This window comes from Notolepis coatsorum (assembly GCF_963971535.1).
Source record: "Notolepis coatsorum genome assembly, chromosome: 3".
Classification (NCBI taxonomy): Eukaryota; Metazoa; Chordata; class Actinopteri; order Aulopiformes; family Paralepididae; genus Notolepis; species Notolepis coatsorum.
Window position 1 is genome coordinate 72,480,024 of NC_140167.1, and position 25,633 is coordinate 72,505,656.

Here is a 25,633-nt window from a genome sequence, read left to right on the forward strand (position 1 = left end):
GTTATTGAATAAGGGAGTATGATTATGCCATTTATGTGGGTTAGAATATTTTTTTTTTGTGTTTCACGCCATATCCGGATCGCATGAGTAATAATGGAGCCACATTTCAGTTCGCATTGCTTAATTGATAATTTGGTGTATACTATGTCCTGCAGTCTATGTGGTGCTACTATATTTACTTCTAAATTCCTCCAGGATACTGATGCTTGGGGATCAAACCAGGTTGTCAGTGGTCTTAAAGTGTACGCCTTAAAATAGTGGAAAAAATCTGGAAATGCCATACCTCCGTCGGCTTTGTTTCTCTGTGCGGTGGATCTTTTTATACGTGGTGGTTTGTTATTCCAAATAAATTTGTATGCGGAAGAGTGTCATTTTTTCCAGTAACCATCTGGAGGGGGTAACGGTAGCATTGAGCTGATGAAGTTGATTCTAGGTAAGACATCCATCTTAACTATTGAAACCCGTGCCTGTACTGAGTTTTTAAGTTGACCACCTGTCAAAGTCGTATTTAATTTTATTTTGGATTTCTATGTAATTGTGCTTCACCGTTTGGCTTATGGTAGGGAATACTTCAACTCCCAAACATCTAAAGTGTTTAACCATTGGTATTTCTTCTGGAAGGAGTATATTTTTTGCAGGGGCGTTGAGTGGAAGGAAAGCCGACTTTGGCCAATTTATCTTAAATCCCGATAGGTCGCCAAAGTCATCAATCAACTTGATAAGATGAGGCATTGCGGTGTTAGGGTTTTGCATGAACAGTATTACGTCGTCCGCATATAAACTCATTTTGTGTTGTGTGCCCTTGATTACGATTGGTTCTATGAATTGGGATTGTCTTATATATTGTGCTAAAGGTTCTAATGATAAATCGAATAGTCCGGGACTAAGAGGGGCAACCCTGTCTAGAAGAAAAAGAAAAACAAACAGAAGACTAAGAAAAAGAAGGAGACCAAGAGAGCAATGAAAGGACATGAAGAGAGTCAGGAGAAACCTGTCAAAGAGAACACCAGGACAACCAGTCAAAGACCCAACTCTTCTGGAAGTAAGACAGAAGTTGACCCATCATCAATTCGATCTTATTTCCAACCTGCAAAGGCCATAAGCGCGAAGCGACAGAGGGAAATTGGATCACTAAGCTCAGAATCTGGGACCAGCCCACCAGTAAAGAAGCGGGCTGATGCCCAGGAAGATATTCAACAGCCACCTGGCCAACAACAAAGCCTCCAAGTCTCAACCAAAGCAGGTGCCATGCCAGAGATGGCCAGCAGGCCACCAGCAGGTGAACATGGTGTGACAGGAGGGGCGCTCAGTAAGCCCCAGGCGACATCAGAGGAACAGAGTGCCCACCCAGTCAACTCTGGGGGTCCCTGCTCCTGATCAAGTGGGCCTTCCACAGGGTTCAAGACCGAAGAGTGATCATCCATCATAATGTCATAATGACTTTACAACTACCGAAGAAGGGACTAAGAATTGACCATCTAAATATTTGTAGTCTAAAAAACAAGGTACAAGAACTGAGTTCTGTCCTATTTGAAAATGCTTTACATATTACAGCCCTATCTGAGACACATCTAGACACATCAATAGATGACAATCAGGTTGCAATACAGGGGTATAATTTATACAGGCTTGATAGAAATAAGCATGGAGGAGGTGTTGCTTTTTATATTCAAGAACATTATACCTGTCAAAGTACGAATAGATCTAAGTGCACCTGGTGTGGAAATGCTATGGCTACAGGTTCATCTACCTCACCTTAAACCAGTTCTAATAGGCTGCTGCTATAGACCACCGGGCTCAAACATACAGTACCTTGAAGATTATGCAAGATGCTACAAATAGTCACTGATATTGACAGAGAAATATATTTTGTTGGAGACCTTAATATTGACTGGTTCTCCAAAACATGTACATTAAAAAAGAAATTAAGTGATGTGGCCAATGTGTGCAATCTATCACAGATTGTGAATGCACCAACCAGAGTTAACATCAGGTGCACAGGAAGATCTTCAACTTGCATTGATCACATTTTCACAAACTCTGTGGAGATGTGTTCAAAAGTAGTATCTGTGCCAGTACGTAGGCTTTAGTGATCATAACATCATTGCAGTAGCAAGGAAAACTAAGGTGCCAAAAGCTGGGCCTAAAGTTATATACAAGAGAATGTACAATAATTTCAATGAAAATGTGTTTGTTGAAGACTTGAACGAGATACAATGGGATAATGTGACTGAACTAACGAGTACAGAGAATGCCTTACAATTATTTATGAAACTGTTCTCATCCATCTGTGACAAACACGCCCCTATGAGGAAATTAACAGTCAAAACAACTCAATCCTCTTGGCTTGATTTGGAGTTGAGAAGCTGTATGAAAGAGAGGGATCAATTGAAAAAGGATGCTATTGCATCCGGTGGCTCGGATGATTGGCAGGCCTACCGTTTTCTGAGAAACAAAGTCACGAAAATGAATACACAGAAGAAAAAACAATACTATAAATCCAAGTTTGAAGAAATTAAAAGGTGACAGTAAAAAGTTATGGAGAACTTTAAATGAGGTCATGGGAAATAATAAAACAAATACGATGCCCTCGTTTATAGAAGCAGCTGGTGGATTTATTACCAAACCTCGAGATATAGCCAATCATTTTAATGATTATTTTATTGATAAGGTGGAGATGATAAGGAATCAAATGCTGCCAGTGGATGGTAAGCTGTCTGAATCAATAATTAAACAGCATATTATGCATACAAAAAAATGTGAATTTGATTTTATGGATATAAATCTAGAGCAAATGGAAAAGCTTCTCTTGTCCATACAGTGTGACAAACCTTGTGGTCATGATAACTTAGATGGTAAACTGCTCCAGCTGGCAGCCAGAATTGTAGCAAAGCCACTGTGTCATATTTTTTATCTATGTCTAAGGCCCCGTTTAGACGAGCGTTTTGTGAACAGAAACCGCAAAAGTCATCTTGCGGTTTCACTTTTAATTTTACGTTTAGACGAGCGTTTTGGAGTGGAATTCTCCGTGCAGACGACGCTGTAACGACGGAGACCCGCTGTCACACGATTGGCGCATATGTCACATGACGTGCTGTGAAGACCCGCCCTACTCTGCCTCTGATTCGCAGACTGTGGATGGGGAATGTGATTGCACCAAAGCAGAGTCACTCACAGACAGAGGGTCCAGTCACGCCGCGGGACAGATTCTTGTGTATTTAAAAGTACTGCCAATGTAGCCTTCAGGTGATCTCCGTTGATATAAGTCAGACATACTTGCTTTGTTTACGTCTCGGCTACTGGCGCATACATGCTACCTGTGACGTAAGCAGTACGCGCGACCAGAGCCGTGACAACGCTTTCGTCATCGTTTTAACAGATTTATACGTTTTGATAGTTTAGACGAGATCGCAAAGCTTTTGCGTTTCTAGGAATTCCACCCTGGAAGGTAGTCTCACTTTTTTGCGGTTTCACCCCGTAAAAACGCTGTTTCCGTATAAACGAAAGGCACATCAGCAAAAATATTTTTGCGGATTCACCTGCTAGCGTTTCCGTCTAAACGGGGCCTAAGTGAGGGTGTTTTTCCTCAAATGTGGAAGATAGCTAAGGTCACTCCACTTCCAAAAAATGCTAAACAGCCTTTTAATGGAGCAAATAGTCGACCTATTAGTATCTTGCCAGTTTTAAGCAAAATCATGGAAGGTGTTGTTTTTAAACAGATTCAGCATTACCTCTCAGAAAACAGTATACATTCTCAATTCCAACATGCATATAAGGAGGGTTATTCTACATGTACAGCTTTAACACAATTAACAGATGACTGGCTACAACAAATTGACAGGAAGCAAATGGTGGGTACTGTACTACTGGATTTCAGTGCAGCTTTTGACCTCATAGATCACGAGTTGCTGCTCATAAAACTAACTGCATATGGATTCAGAACTGCAGCTGTTAACTGGATAAAAAGCTATCTATGTAACAGACATCAATGTGTTGTGTTTAATGGTACCGTGTCCAACTTTAAATCCCTACAGTGTGGAATTCCACAGGGAAGCTGCCTGGGGCCCCTCTTCTACGCCATTTTTACAAATGATTTGCCATGGGTATTAGAAAATACATGTATGGTTATGTACGCCGATGATACTACAATGTATGCATCATCAGACAAGACAGAAGAGCTTAATGAAGTCCTTCAGAGAGATTTGAACTTAGTGTCCACTTGGGTGTCTGAAAACAGGCTGAAGTTAAACATCTCAAAAACCAAGAGCCTAATATTGGGATCCAAGCATACTATAAGAAAAGACGTGAAGCTAAGTATATCTTTAGACGGAACAGCTATTGAGCAAGTTAGAGAGGCAAAGCTGTTGGGTGTCACACTTGATGGAACACTCATGGTCAACTCACACCAACAATGTGGTTGCCAAAATGAGCAGAGGTATTTCAATTATCAGAAGGTGTAGGTATTTTCTAGCCGATCTGATATTGAAGCAAGTGATAGTCATTAGTTCTTTCTCACCTTGACTACTGTCCAGCTGTCTGGTCTAATGCCTCAAGACAAGAGCTCAATAAGATCCAGCTCACTCAGAACAGAGCGGCCTGTCTGGCCCTGAACTGCTCAATGAGAAACAGTGTGGAGGGGATGCATACCAAGCTGTTGTGGTTGAAGGTGGAAGACAGACTGGATTGCAGCCTGATCTTGTTCATGAGGAATATATATATCTCAAGAGAACCTATCTGTTTGTATTCACAGCTAACATGTACACATGATCGACATAAGTATAATACTAGGCATGCCTGTAGGGAAACGTTCACACTGCTACTACCAAAAACCAATGCAGCAAAGAAAACTGTGTTATATAGAGCCATGTCATATTGGAATAAACTGCCAGTACATCTTACTCAGATAACCAGTAAGATAAGTTTTAAAAATAATTTGAAAAGAGCATTGAGAGAAAAAGAAATTAGTTTACATTAAAGAAAAACACAGATACTGTAGTTTACACTGTAAAGATATGACTGTCTGAGAGTTTAATCCCTTTTATTGTATTTTCTGTGATCTGATACTCTGTTTGTGTACTGTAATGCTATTTGGAAATATTTTAATATTTTTATATGTAGGAATATTGGAATATATTTTTAAATGTATGCTACTATAATGTTATGTATGTATGTACTGTTTTTGTTGTGTGTGGACCCCAGGAAGACTAGTTGTTGCTGCGGTGATGACTAATGGGGATCCGTAATAAAGATAAAGATAAAGAGCGTGATACCGGAAAGATTTCGGAGGTGATTATACTGTTGTAATCATGGCCGATGGGTCTTTGTATAATACTTTAATCATATCAATGAATCCTTTTCCTAACCCCATCCTTTCTAATACTGCCCATAGATACGACCATTCCAACCTATCAAAAGCTTTCATTGCATCCAGGGACAGCATCGCCTTAGGTGTGGTGTCGTCCTTGCTGGCATCTAGTACGTGTAGTAATCGTCTTATGTTATCAGTGATCAAGCGGCCTCTTATGAAGCCAGTTTGATCCGGATGAACTAAAGACGTCATATGCTTTTGAAGTCTGATGGCTAATACCTTTTAGTTTAATTTAGTTTTAATATGAGGCATTGTCTAACGTTATCTAGCTGGCTAGCTACTGATAGCTGCTGATATCAACAAATGCTCCAGCAATAGTCGAGTGCATGATAAGTTACCTCCGTTGACTCGTTAGCCAACGTTAGCTCACGTTAGCTCTATATGGAATGTCCAGTAAACTAAATAGTTCACTGAGGCGTTGTCTTAACGTTATCTAGCTGGCTAGCAGTAGCTAGATAGCTCCTGATATCAATGTCTTATAACATTGATTCGATGCATATTCGAGCCCCGGCTTGCATCGCAGTCACAAATGGGGCTAGCTGAGGGAGTAGGGTATATCTGCAGAGCTGCAGATATACCCTGCTGAGGGCATGCTGAATGTGATTTGATCAAAGCAGAGTATACACACAGACAGGGCACGAAATTAACTTTTTGACTCACCGGCCAGTGGCGGGTAGATGAGAAAAATCTACCCGCCAAGCATATTTCTTACCAGCCAAATTTTTTTTTTATTTAATTTTTTTTATAAAATATATATATTATATAATCATACTTGTAGTTGTATTATCTGCGAGACATTGCCACCACGCAACAAGTCAAAATGCTTGCTATCTGCAAACAGCTCCACTGTCTGTGTGTATACTCGAGTAGCCTCTAGCTCCAGCAAGGATTCTCCGGCGCTGCAGCTGGGCCCTATACTCTACATTCAGCATGCAAGGATTCTCCGGTGCTGCAGCTGGACCCTATTCAGCATGCCCTCATGCGATGGAAGTAGGGCTGGGCGATATGGCCTAAATATGATATCACGATATTTTCTGACCTTTCGGCGATACACGATACGCATCACAATGTTTTTCTTTTTTTCCCCAAAATTCATTATGAGGCTTACCAAGACAGTATTTGAGTTTGCAAGCTAACATTAAAGACAAAATAAAATACCCATGCATTTAGCATTTTTATATTATATATTAGATTTAGATTATTGGATTATTAGATTATATATTGCATATATTTAGCAATGAGATATTATATGATTTAGACATGAAATATGATGAATTGAAAATGGGGGACCCTGATGTAAACAAGACGAAAGTCTTTCTCTGGTCTGCATCCTCCAGTCTGCTGTTGACTGTTGTTGTATTGAGCTGTACTGTATTGTACCCATGCTGCAATCTTTTAATAACGTTCTCATTCATTCAGTCGGCAAACAGAATCATTTTGATTGACAGTCGCGTCTGCCAATTACGTCACATCGCTTGCACCCGCCCTGCTGTTCTTAGCACCAATCGGAAAGCGCGTATTTATTTTTTACTTCCGCCATGGAGAGCTCAATGACAATAACAATGGCAGCTCGCCGCGTCCGACGTTTAGCTTTTAGCTCCGCAGAAGGACTAAACGACTGGAGGCATAATGATTTTACTGCAATGGATGTTATAATAAAAGCCTTTCCATACATCTGTCTGATTGAAAACTTTATTAACAGACCGCAGAATGGGCACAACTGAGTCAGCACGGGCTGAGATATGAACGAGCTTGCTATATCTAGGTCGACCTCGGTCGGCACTATGTAAATACGCTGATGTTATTGAAAGTGTAACTATATAGAGACCTCTGAACAGGTCCTGCATTATTATTATTATAACGTTAATGCCACAACGAATGCCTTTGTTATCATAAGTAGTCACTTTTGATGCAGTAGTGTGTGTGTGGGGCGGCGCTGTTCAAAAGTGTCAACGTGTGGACCAGATTGACGCGACACAAGCCTCTTGGGCAAAACATCACGATATCCACGATACGTTTAAAAAGTGTATCGTTAATGAACTGTACCCGATATTTATATAATATCGTCATATCGCCCAGCCCTAGATGGAAGCCAGGGGCTCGAATACGCATGTTATAAGACATTGATATCAGGAGCTATCTGTAGCTACTGCTAGATAACGTTAAAGACAACGCCTCAGTGAACTATTTAGTTTACTGGGACATTTCGTAGTGACTAGTGAGCTAACGTGAGCTACCTAGCCAACGGAGGTATTATGCACTAGACCAGTGTTTCTCAAAGTGGGGGGCGCAGAGGCATGACAGGGGGGGCCTTGAGATTTATAAAAAAAAAAGAAAAAAAAAACTTTTATTTTTTTTATTCCAGAAAATTATCACTAAAGTGCTATCTGTTGCAGCTGCACTGTTCTCCATGAAAATACCATTTCTCAAAATCTGAAAATCATTATTTAATAAAACACAGAAAAGGATCACCAAGTTACTAAAAAACCTTTACAGACAACATTGAGACAAAGCTTCCTGACACATCTCCATCCAAACTCTTGGAAGAACTCTTTGAAATCTCATCTGATACCAAGCTAGAGCTAGTTTCAGAGTGTGGTGCTGAGTACCAAGTATCTCATCTCATGGCCCACCAAGTATCTCATGATGCAGCAGTTAAGGTGTTGATACCATTCAGCACCACATACAGTATCTGTGTGAAGCTGGCTTTTCATCCATGACAGCTCTGAAAACAAAATATAGGGCCAATTTGAAAGGTCACGATATTGGTGTTATTTCATAAATTTAAACATGGCCCATTTCATGACTATTTTGTTGGGGCGAGGGGGGGGGCCAAAATATTTTGGTCCGCCAAAGGGGGGCCTGACAGAAAAAGTTTGAGAAGCACTGCACTAGACTATTGCTGGAGCATTTGTTGATATCAGGAGCTATCAGTAGCTAGCCGGCTGGATAACGTTACACAATGCCTCATGTATTAAACTAAAAGTGAATAGTTGACTGGGTCATTTTGTAACGGTAGCTAACGTTAGCTCACGGAGGTCCCACTGACTAGACTAACGTCACGGTGACTGTCCGAGGCAATAGCCTCTGTTTACATGGCTGAGGGAGGGGCAGGAGTAGTAGGAGGAGCAATAGTGCGCTGCATGTCTGTGCTGAGACAGCGAGTGAGAACTCCGCTAAGAATTGGATCATGATTTTCGATCGGTTTTCACATGACTATTTGATAGCCCGCCACATGGCGGACAGACCTCTCAGTCTCACTCGCCAAACGTAAAATCTGACCGCCAATGGCGCTTGGCGGGCTCTAATTTCGTGCCCTGCACACAGACAGTGGAGATAGCGAGCATTTTGACTTGTTGCGTGGTGGCGATGTCTCGCAGATAATACAACTACAAGTATAATTATATAATATATATATTTTATTTAAAAAAAATTATATAAAATAAAAAAATTTGTTTTTAAATAAAAAATTATCGATATCGGATCGGTATCGGCCGATATGGCTCAAGACGATCGGTGATCGGTATCGGTGGCAAAAAACGTGATCGGGGCATCCCCAATTAGAATGATTTGCATACTGGACACACGGACCAATCACGGCCAAGGTATTAGAATGATTTGCATACTGTATCAAATATGCCCTGTGTGTAAGCAGACACACGAACCAATCCCAGCCAAAACATGTATCTCCAACCCTGAAGTGGTCACTCATGCGTGAAATTATGTTGAGACCAGTGTCCCTAAATACATTTGAATGTGACTTAAATGTGATTTCAGATGTACAGTGGACTCTACATCAGAATACTAAACACACTGTAGGCCTATATGTAGTTCTGAGTTTTTTTCTGGCCCAGATGATTCATTTTACTATGGAAGTCAATGGAGAAATCGGACAGGAAAAAGTCACTTGCACTGTATGTAACTGGTATGTCAGACAATTCTTGCTGTGTGAAGTACATTTTCTGCATTAAGATGTACTGGCACACTTGACATGGACATGGTTCTATTAGAGTGGCAATGATGACCAACCTTAACATCATATTTATTGTACTTTAGAGTAGGCGTACTGATCTAGGATCAGTGCTCAGGCAACACAACCAGCTCATCATAATGAGATACAGCTCATTATGACTTATGAGCCAATCTGGTCAGTGGTCTCAGATCTGCCCAACATGGCCTTTTGTCTGACTAGAAATAGTATAAGAAAAACAGTCCTCAGCTATACTCTTAACTCAATTATTCAAGTACTAATTGAATAAGCAGTAGATTCTTGTACCGGATCTCCTCTCTGGTAAACAAGAATACCCTGAAGACTCTGGCAGGAGCACTCATTCAAGGGTACTACGACTATGCTTGCACCTCATGGTACCAAAGCACCTCAAAGGCGCTAAAAACAAGATTACAAACATCACAAAACAAACTGGTCAGACTACTACTTGACCTTACTCCTAGAACCCACCTCACCCCTGACCACTTTGACTACCTAGGATGGCTTAGAGTAGACGACAGAGTACAGCAACTTGTAATGGGCCTGGTCTACAAGATACACTACACGACTAAGGTACCCATGTACATGTCAAAATACTTCCCAAAGGTCAGTGAATACCATGACACCAGGGCCCTATTCCCCGTACCTGGTTCAATTAAGTCGATCAAGAGTCCCATTATCCAGATTCAATTAACCCGATGTTTGAAGCCGGGATTTTCCTGTTCCTCGAAGGTGGATTCAGTCTCGTTAACTCGAACCAGACTTGAGACCCAGGATAAGTGCGCGCGGCCGCTTCAGTTGAAAAGCCAGCAAGTATCGATAGCAGAAATCCTGATTTTCTAACGGCATTGATTGATTAATTGATTTAAAACTTTATTAACAGATTGCAGTACGGCTCAATAGCCTCGCCGACAAGTTAAATGCATAATCTATAGGCTAATTTTAAGTCCCTCATTACCCCAATCAATCAGATTATATTTCTTTAAACTTGCCTGCTGGCAGTAGGTTTATGGAATGGATAATCAAATGAGATCTTGCTAGTGAAAATAATTAGTTCAACTGTTATACAGAATAAGGATACGGCTCTCTTACCCATTGATTGATGTATGGTGGATGTTTTACTTATCTGCACTGTGGTGTGACGGTTGGTTGTTTTGACTTTCACGCAGACGACCCGCGTTCGAATCCCACTTCTTCTAGTCTTTTTCTTCTTTTTGCAATGTAGGAATAATTCAATTTGGTGCACGTTGAGAGCTATATAAAGAATGACATCCTCAATGCATGTAGATTTATAATATTTTAACTTAAAACTAGGCTACTTTTGCATATAATCATTAATATTATATTCCAAAACAATTATATTGGAAACACGGGGTCTCGAACTCGGGTCGCCCGCTTGCCAGGAGCGAACACTGGCCGTTGCACCACTGTGCCAGACGGGATATATCCATTGTGTATCCATCAATGCACAAGAGACCCGTGTTTCGAATATTTTTCTTTTGAATGAAGTTTTATCTCTTTATTCTCAAATGCATTAATGTGACGTCAACGGCTCATTCAATTTCTCAAATCCGTCAAACAGCGCATCTCATCAGACATTTTAATCCCAGTTACAATATCACAATAACGTGTGAGTGATGATACAATTCAACAATCCTCAGAGTCCTCGTAATTCATAATCCACAAAAACCACAATCCACGCATAGACACTTCAATTTTATGCTTGAATGAAACACAATCCGGGCGCTCCGTTAAGCAAATCTACAGCGGAGAATATATGAAACTAATCAGAGCCAAACGGCCGATAGGTTTCATTCATTAAAAATATCCACGCGGGATTCACATTTGCAATGCGCCGTTATTAAAATAACCACATGCAGCGTGTATCGCACTCCAAGCGCCGTATATGACGTGCATTCTTTTATTTAGGACAAAGTAAATCTATAGGCTGAATATGATTTATTATCAGCATTTAGTTCTATTATTATACATTTCAAAAGCCCCCTCTAGGAAAACGAAGCACAGAAACATAATTCAGAATGGTATAATGCAGATCTAGACTGTGAGAATCATTTCAGGAAGCGAGCTGGCATTTCTTTGCGGGGGCGTGGCCATGGTTCATCCGGCTAACTGAACTTAACCCTGCTCTCGACCAGGCTCAAACTTTTTGATCTGTTGTCATGGTGATTTAGACAATCGAGCGTCGGGGAACAGAAAGGTCCGGCTTAAGTCAGGCTATGCTGGAAATTATCCGGCTAACTCAGTTAGCCAGGTACGGGGAACGGGCCCAGAGGGAGCTCCACAAATCATGTTAAACCCAGATTCGGCTCAAACAAGGGACTAAACACGTTTCGCAATTATGCCACATCAATGTGGAACGCCCTACCCAAAGCTGTAAAGGAATGTGAATCACTACCCACTTTCAAAACTACTCTCAAAGAGCACCTACGGGAGACTGCAATTAGAAACTGGACCCTGTAAATGTCCTAACCCAACCCCCTCCAATGTACAGTAAATGTCCTAACCCAATAATACACGAGACCCTCTTCTTGGGACCAAGTAAGGTTTAGTCGATATTCCAATGTAGTTTCCCCCACCCCACCCCGCCTAACCCAACCCCCCCACCTACCCAACCACCTCTAATGTACAATTCCCGCCCCCCCACCTACCTACCCAAGTTGAGCACGGCCCTTTCACCTATTGTTTTGTCCGTAATGAGCACGGGGCTGTGCTGCTGTTCTTGTCCAGTGACCTGCGTGTCACTTGGTTTCCTGAGAGATCATGTGGCTGCTGGCCACACCTGCGGGTGAGCCGCTCACTCCACAACCCGTGGCGTCCCGATCAGGAGGGATTCTTATTATGGATCTCGTTTTATAATAAGAAAAAAAGAAAAGAAAAATCAAACAGTCTACATCCGCCCGACTGAAAAGTCCAGACGAGACCAGACAAAAACGACCGAATCTTTTAAAATAACAAATGACACAAATAACAAAATAATCCTTATTTATATATCTAACGTTATGCAGAGATCGATGCCACACACACATCTGAATACAGAAAGCAAGTGGTGCTTTCGATTCTGCAGACAAATTATGCAAACCTGCAGCAGGAATCACTTTTGTTTTAACACATTAAAACAAATCAGCTCCAAAAACCATTAACAACCGATTCATTCACCCGTCTGATTACGTTGTCAAAACGTAATCGTCTGAATTATATTATGGTCCGAAATGTAAAGCATCGCGTGGTCATTCAGCTGTCAAATGAAAGCAACAGTGCACAACCGGCGGCGTTATCTACTTACTATGTAGGTTTATGGATCTGTGAAAGCAAAGGCCGACTTCTCTCCGTCCTCCTCCTGCGACGCACAGCAAACACTCCTCTCCTCTCCTCCTAGGCGAACGAAGACTTATTTTCCAGCCAGATGTTCAAAAAACACCACTTCATTTTGCTGACATTTCCTTTCCGGGGATGTGGAGACCGTTCCTCCACTTCCGGTTTGAAGCACGTGATGCATGTTAATAATAACAACAATAAATGGAAATACTGAAGTAAAATATAAATATATAATGTAATAAATACCGCAAAACTCTACTCAGCGGGCCTACATATGCCCTCCCGCCCGCCAAATAAACGGTTAATTATTGTACAGTCAATCACAATCATTATTGTACAATCAAAATCCATGTGTAACTTTTTTTGCAGAGAAAAAGTTTCATTTTTGTCATTTAAAATGTATACACACTTGGTGTAAAACGTAAAATGAGTAAAAATCTGAATTCAGTGGAAAGAAATATAATAATGAATATTATTATTATATTGTTAGAAGCCTTTGTGTGACACTCACACAACACTGGCAAGCCTTAATTGACCCAACAGACTGAGCCAAATAGAAACATTAACGGCTGAGAATTTCATAGATACCCACGATAAACAGAAAATAATTGTAATTGTGAGCCGAACATGTAATTCCCATTGGGTGTACTGTAGGGGCTTGAGATGGACGTTATTGTACACAGATATCAGATAAGGGTTCAAACAAGGTTGAAAACTAAGTCATATCTAACAACATACATCTACTCAGGTGGGAGTCGCTGAGACAACATCTAATTAAGTGGGGCTCAAGTGTCCTCTGATGACATCACAGACCGGTTTGCCTTTCTCACACCGATCCCTCCCCAGTAGCACTTCACTACCGGGCATGATGCCACACACTCCTTATCCCTCGCCACCATCATACATCAGACTGGCACATCCGGGTACTTCGGCTTTTTCCACAGTCGTCACAGCCTACTTTTTGGGGAAACACACACCTTTCCTATTGACTGCCATTGTATTTGGCCTGCATAAAAACATTCGGCAGAATGCATACATTGTTTGAAAGGTTTGTTTAGTTAGTGCATCATGTTAAGTCAAGCAATTACTTTCCAACACTGGCTGTCATCCAGCGTTCGCGCCATGACCTGACTCCTAGAACCCACCTCACCCCTGCCCACTTTGACGACCTAGGATGGCTTAGAGTAGACGACAGAGTACAGCAACTTGCAATGGGCCTGGTCTACAAGATACACTACACGACCAAGGTACCCATGTACATGTCAAAACACTTCCCAAAGGTCAGTGAATACCACGATCACAACACCAGAGGGAGCTCCACAAATCATGTTAAACCCAGATTCGGCTCAAACAAGGGACTAAACACGTTTCGCAATTATGCCACATCAATGTGGAACACCCTACCCAAAGCTGTAAAGGAATGTGAATCACTACCCACTTTCAAAACCCCTCTCAAAGAACACCTACGGGAGACTGCAATTCGAAACTGGCCCCTGTAAATGTCGTAACACAACCCCCCCCCCCCCAATGTACAGTAAATGACGAAGTATGGTTGTCAATATTCCAATGTACAGTTTTGCTTGTACAGTTGTACAGTGCCCCCCCCCCCCCCCCTCCAATGTACAGGCCCCCCCACCTACCCAACCTCCTCCAATGTAGTTTCTACGTCAAATGTATAATTCTCTTTTCTGGACTCTTTTTGTATCACAAACAGTACTGTATTTGCAAATCTGGTATGTCATAAATGTATAGATGTAGCAGTACTGTCTATAAATGTATGTCGTGTATGTCATATATGTTATGATGAATTGAAAATGGGAGACCCTGATGTAAACAAGACGAAAGTCTTTCTCTGGTCTGCATCCCCTTATGTATTGAGCTGTACTGTACCCATTCTGCAATCTGTTAACAAAGTTTTCAATCAATCAATCAATGTGAAAAGTTACATTTGATAAATGTTCAGCCCCTTCAGCTGCAGGATGTTTCCTAATTTCCCTACCTGGACATTTAATATTACACTTGTGAATCTCCAAGTTACTTAAAACTAAGAGGAAATTACTATTTATGGGCTTTGATAGTCTTTGGCCTGATTTATATCCCAAAAGTTGTAGTTTATAAAGTTGTAGTTTATGAACAAACGCCATCTAAAAGTTGTGCATTATTTTAATATATGTTATGTTATACTTATATGGACAGTTATTGGGTGCGTTAAGTAACTGAGCGGCTCATCTTCGCTCAGAGCTAAAAACGCACTTAACGGGTTGCTCCGTTCCGCTCACTCAGAGCGTTGCTGAGCACTTTCTCACTAGACTCAGTATGAAAGAAATGGATGCTCTTACATCTGTCGCCATTTTCAGTGCAAGATGGCAGTCGCTCAGCACTCAGAGCAGAACGTTATGCGATTAAAAAATGCGCTCGGCGCTCACGATGAGCGCCAACCACACATTCTGTGATTTTAATAATATATTTTATTTAAAAGGGCATATTTCAAGAAACAAAAACACTTTACAGAAAAAATTCAAACAAAAGAAAAATTAACACCAATTGTCAAGTTACTTATATACACGTCATGACAAACATAATGTGACTATTAAGTTACAGTCAACAGGGAACTAACATCTGTAGGATTTGTGTCCCGTCCTTCTGCGTTTCCGTTCGCTACCTGTATGAGGGACAGTGGTGGAGACGGAGAGGAACCGAGACATGGAACTCTCTAGCTACTTCCATCACCAGCTCTGAGAAAATAAGCAGATCTGCAGACTCTACGACATAAGTGGAGTGAGACATAACATTGCTGATACCAGTACAACTAGAGGAGGCTTATTTGATTGAGCAACAGATTTGTCATGTTTAGTGTCTTAGAAACATATTGACATTTTAAACTCGAATGTCATTCAGCGGATCTTATTTTAAAAGGGATGTTATATTTTGGGTGCATACTGATGACATTTTATGACGACGTACAAACGACGAGGGTAAACCAGGCTAACGATTTTGCTAGCTTTGACAAATCAAATTGAGAAAATATTTTATTTACAATATTGAAATTCCTGATATTTAAGCAGTTAATTGCTATTGCACAAGTCAGTTTCACTCATGACGTGAATGACATTGTACGTTGAGTTTTCAGTGAGGACATCGCCTTGTATTAATTTTCATGCCCGTCTTCCTACTCTATGTCCAGCCTCTTCAGGAGTTGGCATTGATGTGTCGCTTGCTGACTGAGGCGTCTATCATCCACTCCCCCTCCCTGCTCATCGGTTTGGGACTTCCTTCAGTATGGAGAGCGCTTCACTGGGATGGGCAAACTGAGGCGGAGGGGTGAGGGTGGAATGAGTCTAGAATTAACAGAAACACGTGAATTCTGTTCTAGACAGTCAACGTTCGTTTATCCAATGACTAGATTTGACCTGTTGAACACAACACATCTGGCCATGCCATGCAGAAATGTGTGTAATAAAAACGTGTACTACTTGGAAGTCGAAGCCGGGTCGCCCGCGTGAGAATTCACAACCAAACTTCTCAGCCGACTGCTCCACTTTCATACCCCAGGGTGGCAGGGACAGCGATGACACCGAATTGATCGCGGTCAAGGGATAAACAGCTTCCCCCCCAAAAAGGGAAATTAGGACACAAAACCGCTGTTCAGCACCGTTTAAAAACAATTGCTAAAGGCAGTAACAACAGGTACGGGGAAGGAAGATCAGAGAAGACTTAAGAAGTGTACGAGGTCCGCTGGTTTTAATAGTTACTTTCCTGTATTCCTGCCTAAAGATGTTCCCTTCTCACTGTGTGAGAGATAAATAAACGAACCATCTGTAGCTTAACACATCAGACCCGACATAAGTCGGGTTTTCGTCGTTATTTCTTTTATTCGATATTTCCCTTCATAATTCATCCATCCAGCCTGATGTGATCATTGGGAATGGGTCTGAGATCGCAAACGTCCAATACCGCTGCCTAACGCCTTGCGGCCGCTATTGCACTCCATTTGAAACGATTTAAAACCAAAACTAAGGTCTCAGTATGAGTTTAAGACGTGAACATGGTTATGTTTGTTGAATAAAAAAAAATCTTCGGAAAATCACATGATCGGATCGGGACATCCCTAGCTATATGTTGTCAATCTTGCGTTGATCCGATAATTCTTTCCCTGCGATCGGAGCGCGTGTCTGTAATGTACTGTGTAACGTATTCCGTTGGTGGCGATCAAAGCATAGAACCCCCCGCCCCCCCACCCTTTCATGCATGCATGATGAAACATAATATCAATAATCTAGCGTTGATTTCAGATTGATTATTGATCCAGGCGAGGAATGGCACTATTTATAATGAAATGCAGTAAAACGCTGTTTGCCGGCGTTTCCTGGGATTACACAGAATTACTCTAAAACTATACTCATATTCACCATGGTATAAAACGGAAATGTATGGATGAAATTTTTTTCAGTTTTTTGCACCGGAAGAAACTCAATGACAATCGACTATGTTATTAGATCCATAGCTATAATATTTAATATAGTTTTAGCACTGCAAACACCGGCATTTATCCCCATTGAACAAAGCGCTGGCACACATGGTCATACACCCACAGCGACCTCTGGCGCTGAACCTGTTAATGAGCCTAGAATTGACAGAAACATGTCAAAATCACACGTCAAACAAACACGAATGACAACTTTTAAAGTACATCATTTTCACGACTTATCACGTCTTTACTTAACAAAACGTTTCCTTAACAAGTGAAATATAGTATATTTCCTCTGAAATGTAATTTGCAAGTAAAAGTGTAAAGTTCCCAAAAACTATTCATTGTACGGATGTTACAATAATTAACAAGATTTCTTGTGAATGAGAAGACGGACAGGTGAATGTTTTGATGTTAAATAATGTGCACCGGGACATTATACATCCCAACGTGCCTGTGCGCAGAACACACGAAAGTCACGGCACTTTGCAAGCGTCTAGCGGCTCGGGCTGCATTTTTCACAGAACATATAAATTACAGTTCGAAAGATCTATTTGTTGCCGTTCGAACGCCCCCTCACTCGACCAAATCCGTGCCTCGGTTCTGGAGTTACATGACGATATGTCAGGCGAGCGTCTTTTTACGCGGCGCGTGTCAGATGACCACCCCGGACTCCCGACGCTCCGGAACTGCCAATCATCCGCTGATGGCGAAAAGGAATATCTTGTCTTATCTTATAGGGGTTGCTTATACAAGGACACCGGGAGAGAGGTACCCTGTGATGGAATGTGGACAGCGCCCCCCGCACTGAAAATTGCAATGAAAGAAACTGCCAATTTCGTAACCAAGTATACCAGATATGATTTCTACTTCAGTTTGCAGACTCTGGGAGGCATACATTTATTTTGGGACGAATGGTCCCAGACTTATACTGGCTACTTGGTTGCAGCTAAAAATCATTTATGTAGCCTACACTTTGTACTACATGTCCAGAACAGCACATCATGGTTCCGTCTCCGAGCTCAGCGACTACATCATGCTGTTTTCTAGCGTTTAGTGGGAGAACCTGCCCAATAGTAGTCAATTCTAGACAGTCGACCTTCGTTTATCCAATTACTAGATTTGACCTGTTGAACACAACACATCTGGCCATGCCATGCAAAAATGTGTGTAATAAAAACGTGTACTACTTGGAAGTCAAAGCCGGGTCGCCCGCATGATTTGACTGAATTTACAACCAAACTTCTCAACCGACTGCTCCACTTTCATACCCCAGGGTGGCAGGGACAGTGATGACACCGAATTGATCGCGGGATAAACAGCTTCCCCCCCAAAAAGGGAAATTAGGACACAAAACCGTTGTTCAGCTCCGTTTCAAAACAATTGCTAAAGGCAGTAACAACAGGTGCGGGGAAGGAAGATCATCAGAGAAGACTTAAGAAGTGTACGAGGTCTGCTGGTTTTAATAGTTACTTTCCTGTATTCCTGCCTAAAGATGTTCCCTTCTCACTGTGTGAGAGATAAACAAACCATCTGTAGCTTAATCCATTGTCACTATTGAGATTCCACCTAATGCCCTATTGGTAAAGATTAAAGCAAAATGTAATGCTATCACAGTGATGTCATAATGCACCACGCATCTCTCATACATGATATCGTGCCCAAGTGTGATTTGTTTTGACAAAACCCAAGTTGGCATTTTCTTCCTGTGGTCCTGTGTATGTGTTGTCATACAGAGAATAAAATCAATCTCTTGACCACAGGCTGCATGCTCTCTTGGGGTGTAAATCCACTCTATTATGGCATTCCACACTGTAGGCATAACATACCCGTCTGATCAAAACAGCCACAATTTCTTGTTTTTTGTTGCATATTTACAAATCAAATTCAGTTTTGAAAATAAATGATGGGACAGAAACCGTTCCAATGAACACAACTCTGCTATTCAAGCGCAACGTTGTCAATCAACGAGTCAAGCAACTGGAGAATATATATGTTTACATTTAGCTGTTTTTTAAGTTTTAGTGGTGGGGTCTTTAAGTTGGGCTGTTGAATCGAAGAACTTCATTTAAAAAAAAATCTCACAACAATAATAATATCCAAAAGCACCTCGCCGTATTCCCGACAGCATTCAGGAACGAAACACATCCTAAAACGGGCTCCTGAAGTGGAGATCAGAGATTTGAAAGTTCCTATGATGGCCCCCTTACTCCTTCAGAGAGCGGTGGCTGCCTCCCAGACTGACGGTCACTAACTGAGTCCCAGGCTTCCCAATGGACCCCTGGTCCGTCCCCGTCCCTGCCCGCCGGCAGGCCTCACTCCAGCTTCTGCCGGAGGATCCTCTTCTCCTCCTCCACGAAGCTCTTGTCGGAGGTGGCTTGTCCCAGGTCCCGCTTCCTCTTCTCCTTCTGCTGGAAGGTCTCCACCCTGCGCTTCTTCGCAGAAAGCCCCTTGTCGTCTTCATCATCTACACGTCGAGAGGGACGAGACAAAGCAAGGCACAAGTATGTGATTATTACACACGCTGGCTAATTTGATTCACTAACCTTTCCACTAACATGTATAGTTAAAGGTGCTATAGATAACATTTGTATGTAGAGTAATCCTTTTAAATAAATAAATATAATAATTAATAATACATCCACAGAGCTGTTAGAAAGGTGCAGAATAAAAGTATTGCTTTTCCCCCCAAAAAATATTGATTCATTAATTTTATTATCTAGAGCTAACCTGAGTCAGAGGGCTGCTCCTCGTTGGGGAGGGACATCTAGAGCTAACCTGAGTCAGAGGGCTGCTCCTCGTTGGGGAGGGACATCTAGAGCTAACCTGAGTCAGAGGGCTGCTCCTCGTTAGGGAGGGACATCTAGAGCTAACCTGAGTCAGAGGGCTGCTCCTCGTTGGGGAGGGACATCTAGAGCTAACCTGAGTCAGAGGGCTGCTCCTCGTTAGGGAGGGACATCTAGAGCTAACCTGAGTCAGAGGGCTGCTCCTCGTTAGGGAGGGACATCTAGAGCTAACCTGAGTCAGAGGGCTGCTCCTCGTTGGGGAGGGACATCTAGAGCTAACCTGAGTCAGAGGGCTGCTCCTCGTTAGGGAGGGACATCTAGAGCTAACCTGAGTCAGAGGGCTGCTCCTCGTTGGGGAGGGACATCTAGAGCTAACCTGAGTCAGAGGGCTGCTCCTCGTTGGGGAGGGACATCTAGAGCTAACCTGAGTCAAAGGGCTGCTCCTCGTTGGGGAGGGACATCTAGAGCTAACCTGAGTCAGAGGGCTGCTCCTCGTTGGGGAGGGACATCTAGAGCTAACCTGAGTCAAAGGGCTGCTCCTCGTTGGGGAGGGACATCTAGAGCTAACCTGAGTCAGAGGGCTGCTCCTCGTTGGGGAGGGACATCTAGAGCTAACCTGAGTCAGAGGGCTGCTCCTCGTTAGGGAGGGACATCTAGAGCTAACCTGAGTCAGAGGGCTGCTCCTCGTTGGGGAGGGACATCTAGAGCTAACCTGAGTCAGAGGGCTGCTCCTCGTTGGGGAGGGACATCTAGAGCTAACCTGAGTCAAAGGGCTGCTCCTCGTTGGGGAGGGACATCTAGAGCTAACCTGAGTCAGAGGGCTGCTCCTCGTTGGGGAGGGACATCTAGAGCTAACCTGAGTCAAAGGGCTGCTCCTCGTTGGGGAGGGACATCTAGAGCTAACCTGAGTCAGAGGGCTGCTCCTCGTTGGGGAGGGACATCTAGAGCTAACCTGAGTCAGAGGGCTGCTCCTCGTTGGGGAGGGACATCTAGAGTCATCCTGAGTCAGAGGGCTGCTCCTCGTTGGGGAGGGACATCTAGAGCTAACCTGAGGAGGAGGGCTGCTCCTCGTTGGGGAGGGACATCTAGAGTCATCCTGAGTCAGAGGGCTGCTCCTCGTTGGGGAGGGACATCTAGAGCTAACCTGAGGAGGAGGGCTGCTCCTCGTGGTGGAGGGACATCTAGAGCTAACCTGAGGAGGAGGGCTGCTCCTCGTTGGGGAGGAACTGGGCGTTGCCGGCGTGAGGCTGTGGCGCATCCTCCCCGTTGTCCTCGTAGACGTTGGACCACTTGATGGCCATGTCCATCCCGGGGGGGGCTCCCTTCTTCGGGGGGGCCTCTGTGGCGTAGCTCTGGGGGGGCGGCACAGCGTTGGTCTTCCACGGCTTGAACTCCCTGGCAGGCTGGTGCAGAAGAGGAAAACATCATGAAAACATCATGTCCATGAAGCCTGTCTCGACAATGCATTGAATGATCCAATGATTGATTGTTCACCAGCTTCTGATCAACTTGGAGCATGCGCACTACGATGAAATAATGCCCTACACCTGGCCAAACCAGGGAAACAACATAGTGCGTGTGTGCCGCCATGTTGAGTTATTTTACAATTAGAAGCACATGCTCACGAAAATCCAGAGCTGGTGAACAAACAATTCATTACAGACTAAAAATGGAGATGGACTATTTTTGGGAAAAGGAGGCTTTGGACTGTGTTTTCGGAGAAGACTGGAATAGATTAAATACCTATGTGTATCATTCGATCATTTCATTGTTCGTTTACAAATAATAAAAAAAAAAATCTGAAAACCAATAACAGGCTGTTTTTTGTTGTTTTGATTTTGTTCTGAAGTCAAATTAAAATTAAAATAAATAATAAATAAATAAAATAGAAAATGAGAAAATTGGATATTTTGTTGTTTTCGATTTTGTCATTTAACATTTCTGATTTGCGAGTGATTGGGAGAGAGAAGGAGAGGAACATGACTCTTTATACATATTGATTGATACACGATAAGACCAGTGTTTGTGAAGTGTTGGTGTTGTTGTTATTGATACATGAGACCAGTGTTAGTGTTGAGTTATTGGTGCTTTAAGCAACTCGTATCTGTTGTCTTCACGTGTGTAATGCTTGTGAGTCTTACCAGTTTCAAACAATTCTTCAATAAAATTAGCATCTTGTTCTAGTGCAGCCATGGTGCCCTGTTTACAACCGAGTCCGTAACGGGGCGAACGCATAGCAGGACCAAGATCCACTTGGAAAAAGTGACCTTCTCACAGGTGCAAGTCTAACTAAGAAAGAAAAGAAGGAGAAAAGTCTAACTAACTTCATGACCACAACAAATCAGAAATGTTAAATGACAAAATTGAAGACGAGAAAATATCTAAACAATGAAAAACAGCCTGGTTTTCAGATTTTTTATTTGTAAACAAACAAATGAAATAACAGGTCATTATTGGTTTTCTGATTTTGGATTCTAAATAAGATATTACCTATAACCTAACCAGCGATGTTCAGCAATGCCCTGAGAATATTAAAGATTGAACATAAAAAAATTAGTTGAGTTATAGGCTAGTGACCTAACATGGTACAGTACAACATGGTCTAATGGTGATGGGACCACATCAATTAAATTAAACTATACAATTTATTTTAATCATGATGATTCATTGACTTAAAACTTTTATTTCACTAAATTAACAACACTCCAACGAAAAGAATGATCGATGGGGCTAGGGCTGGGCGATATAACGATAAATATCGCGATATATTTTAATAATCGATATCGAAAAAAGAAAATATCTATTATTTACAGGGCAGTTTTAAAACCAGAGACAGTGGACAGACTTTCTTGCCTGCAACTTAAAGTAATGGCTTTGCTTGTCCAAATGACAATACTGACCAAATTGAGATTTATTTTTCTCTTGTCCATTTATTTTGTTTGCTTAAATTTAAAATACAGTTTGAAACAGTCTGTACACAGTAGGCTATGTGTGCTAGCAGAGCTAGACACCAGTCACGAGTCACGGTGCAAATGTGCGGTGGTTTGTCCACCAAAAAAGCGCCAAAAGATAGAAAAGAAACTAGCAGAGCCAGAACTGTTCAACTCCCCTGGAGCCACAGCCAGCAGAGAAGCCGGTTTACTTTCACTTTTAAACCAGCTGCAGCCTGAGAACTGGAGTGTGAGGGGATGTAACACTAAAGATGGCGGCAACGACAAAGAATTGCTGCAAAATAAACATACAACATAATTTTTTTTTCTTTTTTACTTATAACAATTTCGATAATTATCGATATCGAATGATATGATAACATTATCATATCATTATCGTGATATGATTTTTTGCCATATCGGCCAGCCCTACGATGGGCCATCTGTCTCCTGTGCTTGCTTCATTAGGCAATTTATTTATGATGAATTGAAAATGGGGGACCCTGATGTAAACGGGATCATCCCTATGTTCCCCGGGTCCTATGTTCCCCGCTTTGATTGATTAATAGATTGAAAATTTTATAAATTTTTATTATTTTATTAATTATTAATGTGCGCCTTGTTTCGAACGGTTAAGCTTAGGCCCTCTTTCGAACTGGTTAAGGTTAGAGTTTGGAATCAGGGCTGGTGGTCTAAAATGTTCAATCAATCAATCAAGCAAAGCGGGGAACATAGAACCCGGGGAACATAGGACCCGGGGAACATAGACATGCTCCCATGTAAACAAGACGAAAGCCTTTCTCTGGTCTGCATCCCCTTAACAATTGTATTGAGCCATACTGTATTGTACCCATTCTGCAATCTGTTAATAAAGTTTTCAATCAATCAATCAATCAAAACAGTAGATTATGAGAGGCGGAGAGAAAATAAGAAGCACTGGCGGAGACCATCAGCTTGCATTGTTGTTGCCACTGATCACACCGTGTACAACACTGTGCTTGAAAAGTATTGCAGAGCTTACTCGAGTCTAGTTTAAGCCAGACTCGTAAACTCTCACTCTGGCTCATTTATCTCAACTTGCCCACTCCACCTTTAAGCCTCTGCGCCGCCACTGTTTACCTCGTCGGGAGCTTTGACTGTGCGACTCTCCCAATCTATTTGTTTATTGAGGGGGTTGTAGAGGAACGCTGGCTTGGACACGGATCTGAAGAGGTCGTCGGGCTTGGGCAAGGGAGCTCCTCCATCTGCTGTCCGCTTGGTCCCATGTTGAGGAGATTTGCCCCCACCTGTCCCCGACTTCTTCTTCTTCTTCTCAGTCTCTCTCTTCTCCTGCTCATCGGAGTCGCTGCTGTTCTCGTCGCTGCTGTCACTCAAGTTGTCGTAACTCGAGAAGAAACGGAACGAGTCGGACTTCTTTTCTTCGTCGGCCATGACGATTGGCTCACCGATATTACTTATTTAACCTGCGTTATACGATCAAAAATAAGGACAACAAACAATAAACATACGTGGGATTATGCGTCACTTCGTTTACCTCTCTCTGTTACTCCATTTTGAATGAGGCTCCAATCCAATCGGGTCGCGTTCGTAAAGTGTGTAGAGGAAACGTCGCAACGACGACCGTCGCAAAGCCATACCGCACATAGATATCTGCACGGTGATTGATTGAATGAACATTTTATTAACATATTGCAGAATGGGTACAATACAGTACGGCTCAATACACACAATTGTTAAGGGGATGCAGATCAGAGAAAGACTTTCGTCTTGTTTACATCAGGGTCCCCCATTTTCAATTCATAATGAATTGTAAGTAAGTGTGCAACTTGCTCTGTGCAATCCATTCTTTGTGGATCTAGCCCAGAGTACAGCAACTTGCAATGGGCCTGGTCTACAAGATACACTACACCACGAAGGTATCCATACATGTCGAAATACTTCCCAAAGGTCAGTGAATACCACGACCACAACACCAGAGGGAGCTCCACAAATCATGTTCAACCCAGATTCGGCAAAAACAAGGGTCTAAACACGTTTCGCAATAATGCCACATCAATGTGGAATGCCCTACCCACAGCCGTAAAAAATTTGAATCCCTACCCACTTTCAAAACCGCTCTCAAAGAGCACCTACGGGAGGCTGCAATTCGAAACTGGCCCCCGTAAATGTCTGAACCACCCTCCCACCCACCCCCTCCTTATGTACAGTTCCCTCCCCCTCGTATGTATATATTTACTGTTAGGATCTCTGTTTAACAGTACTGTATATTTGCATATCTTGTATGCCACAAATGTAAGAGTACTGCATATCTGTATGTCATACATTTCATGATTAGTTTAGATTAGAATGATTAGATTAGATTTTTATATCTGTATATTGGATATGTCATAAATGTCATTATGAATTGAAAATTGGGGACCCTGATGTAAACAAGACAAAAGTTCTTCTCTGGTCTGCATCCCCTTAACAATTGTGTGTATTGAGCCGTACTGTATTGTACTCTACCCATTCTGCAATCTGTTAATTAAAGTTTTCAATCAATCAATGCTATGGGTTAAACTCACTCTCATCCTCAAAAGACACATAGACACGTTACAAAGCAGTGAGTTCACTTCTTGGTATAGTGGTCTGTGCTGTTGCATGCGGCGTGGGAGACCCCGTGTTCGAAACTCCCTCGGGGCATCGAAGTTTGAGGTGACGTCACAACCGTTACAATGGTGCCGACTGACCCGGATGCCTTGGGCGGAGGGTGAGTGT

At 42.3% G+C, this 25,633-nt stretch overlaps 2 protein-coding genes across 2 annotated transcripts in view; both read right to left on the reverse strand.

Moving 5' to 3' along the window:
* Positions 1-12,831, reverse strand: part of akr1a1b (aldo-keto reductase family 1, member A1b (aldehyde reductase)) — a 34,011-nt gene extending 21,180 nt beyond the window's left edge. Inside the window, exon 1 of the mRNA XM_084309915.1 lies at positions 12,661-12,831. The gene's annotated coding sequence lies outside the window, so the exon portion shown is untranslated. The remainder of the gene's footprint in view (positions 1-12,660) is intronic.
* A 4,113-nt stretch (positions 12,832-16,944) lies between these two features.
* cUnh1orf52 (chromosome Un C1orf52 homolog) lies at positions 16,945-24,417 on the reverse strand. Its single transcript, XM_084311650.1, has 3 exons — positions 23,996-24,417; positions 21,139-21,349; positions 16,945-19,627 (listed from the first exon to the last, which is right to left on the reverse strand). The coding sequence occupies exons 1-3, from the start codon at positions 24,305-24,307 to the stop codon at positions 19,476-19,478; spliced, it is 675 nt and encodes a 224-aa protein (XP_084167776.1). The 5' UTR covers positions 24,308-24,417; the 3' UTR covers positions 16,945-19,475.
* Between the last annotated feature and the right edge of the window lie 1,216 nt (positions 24,418-25,633).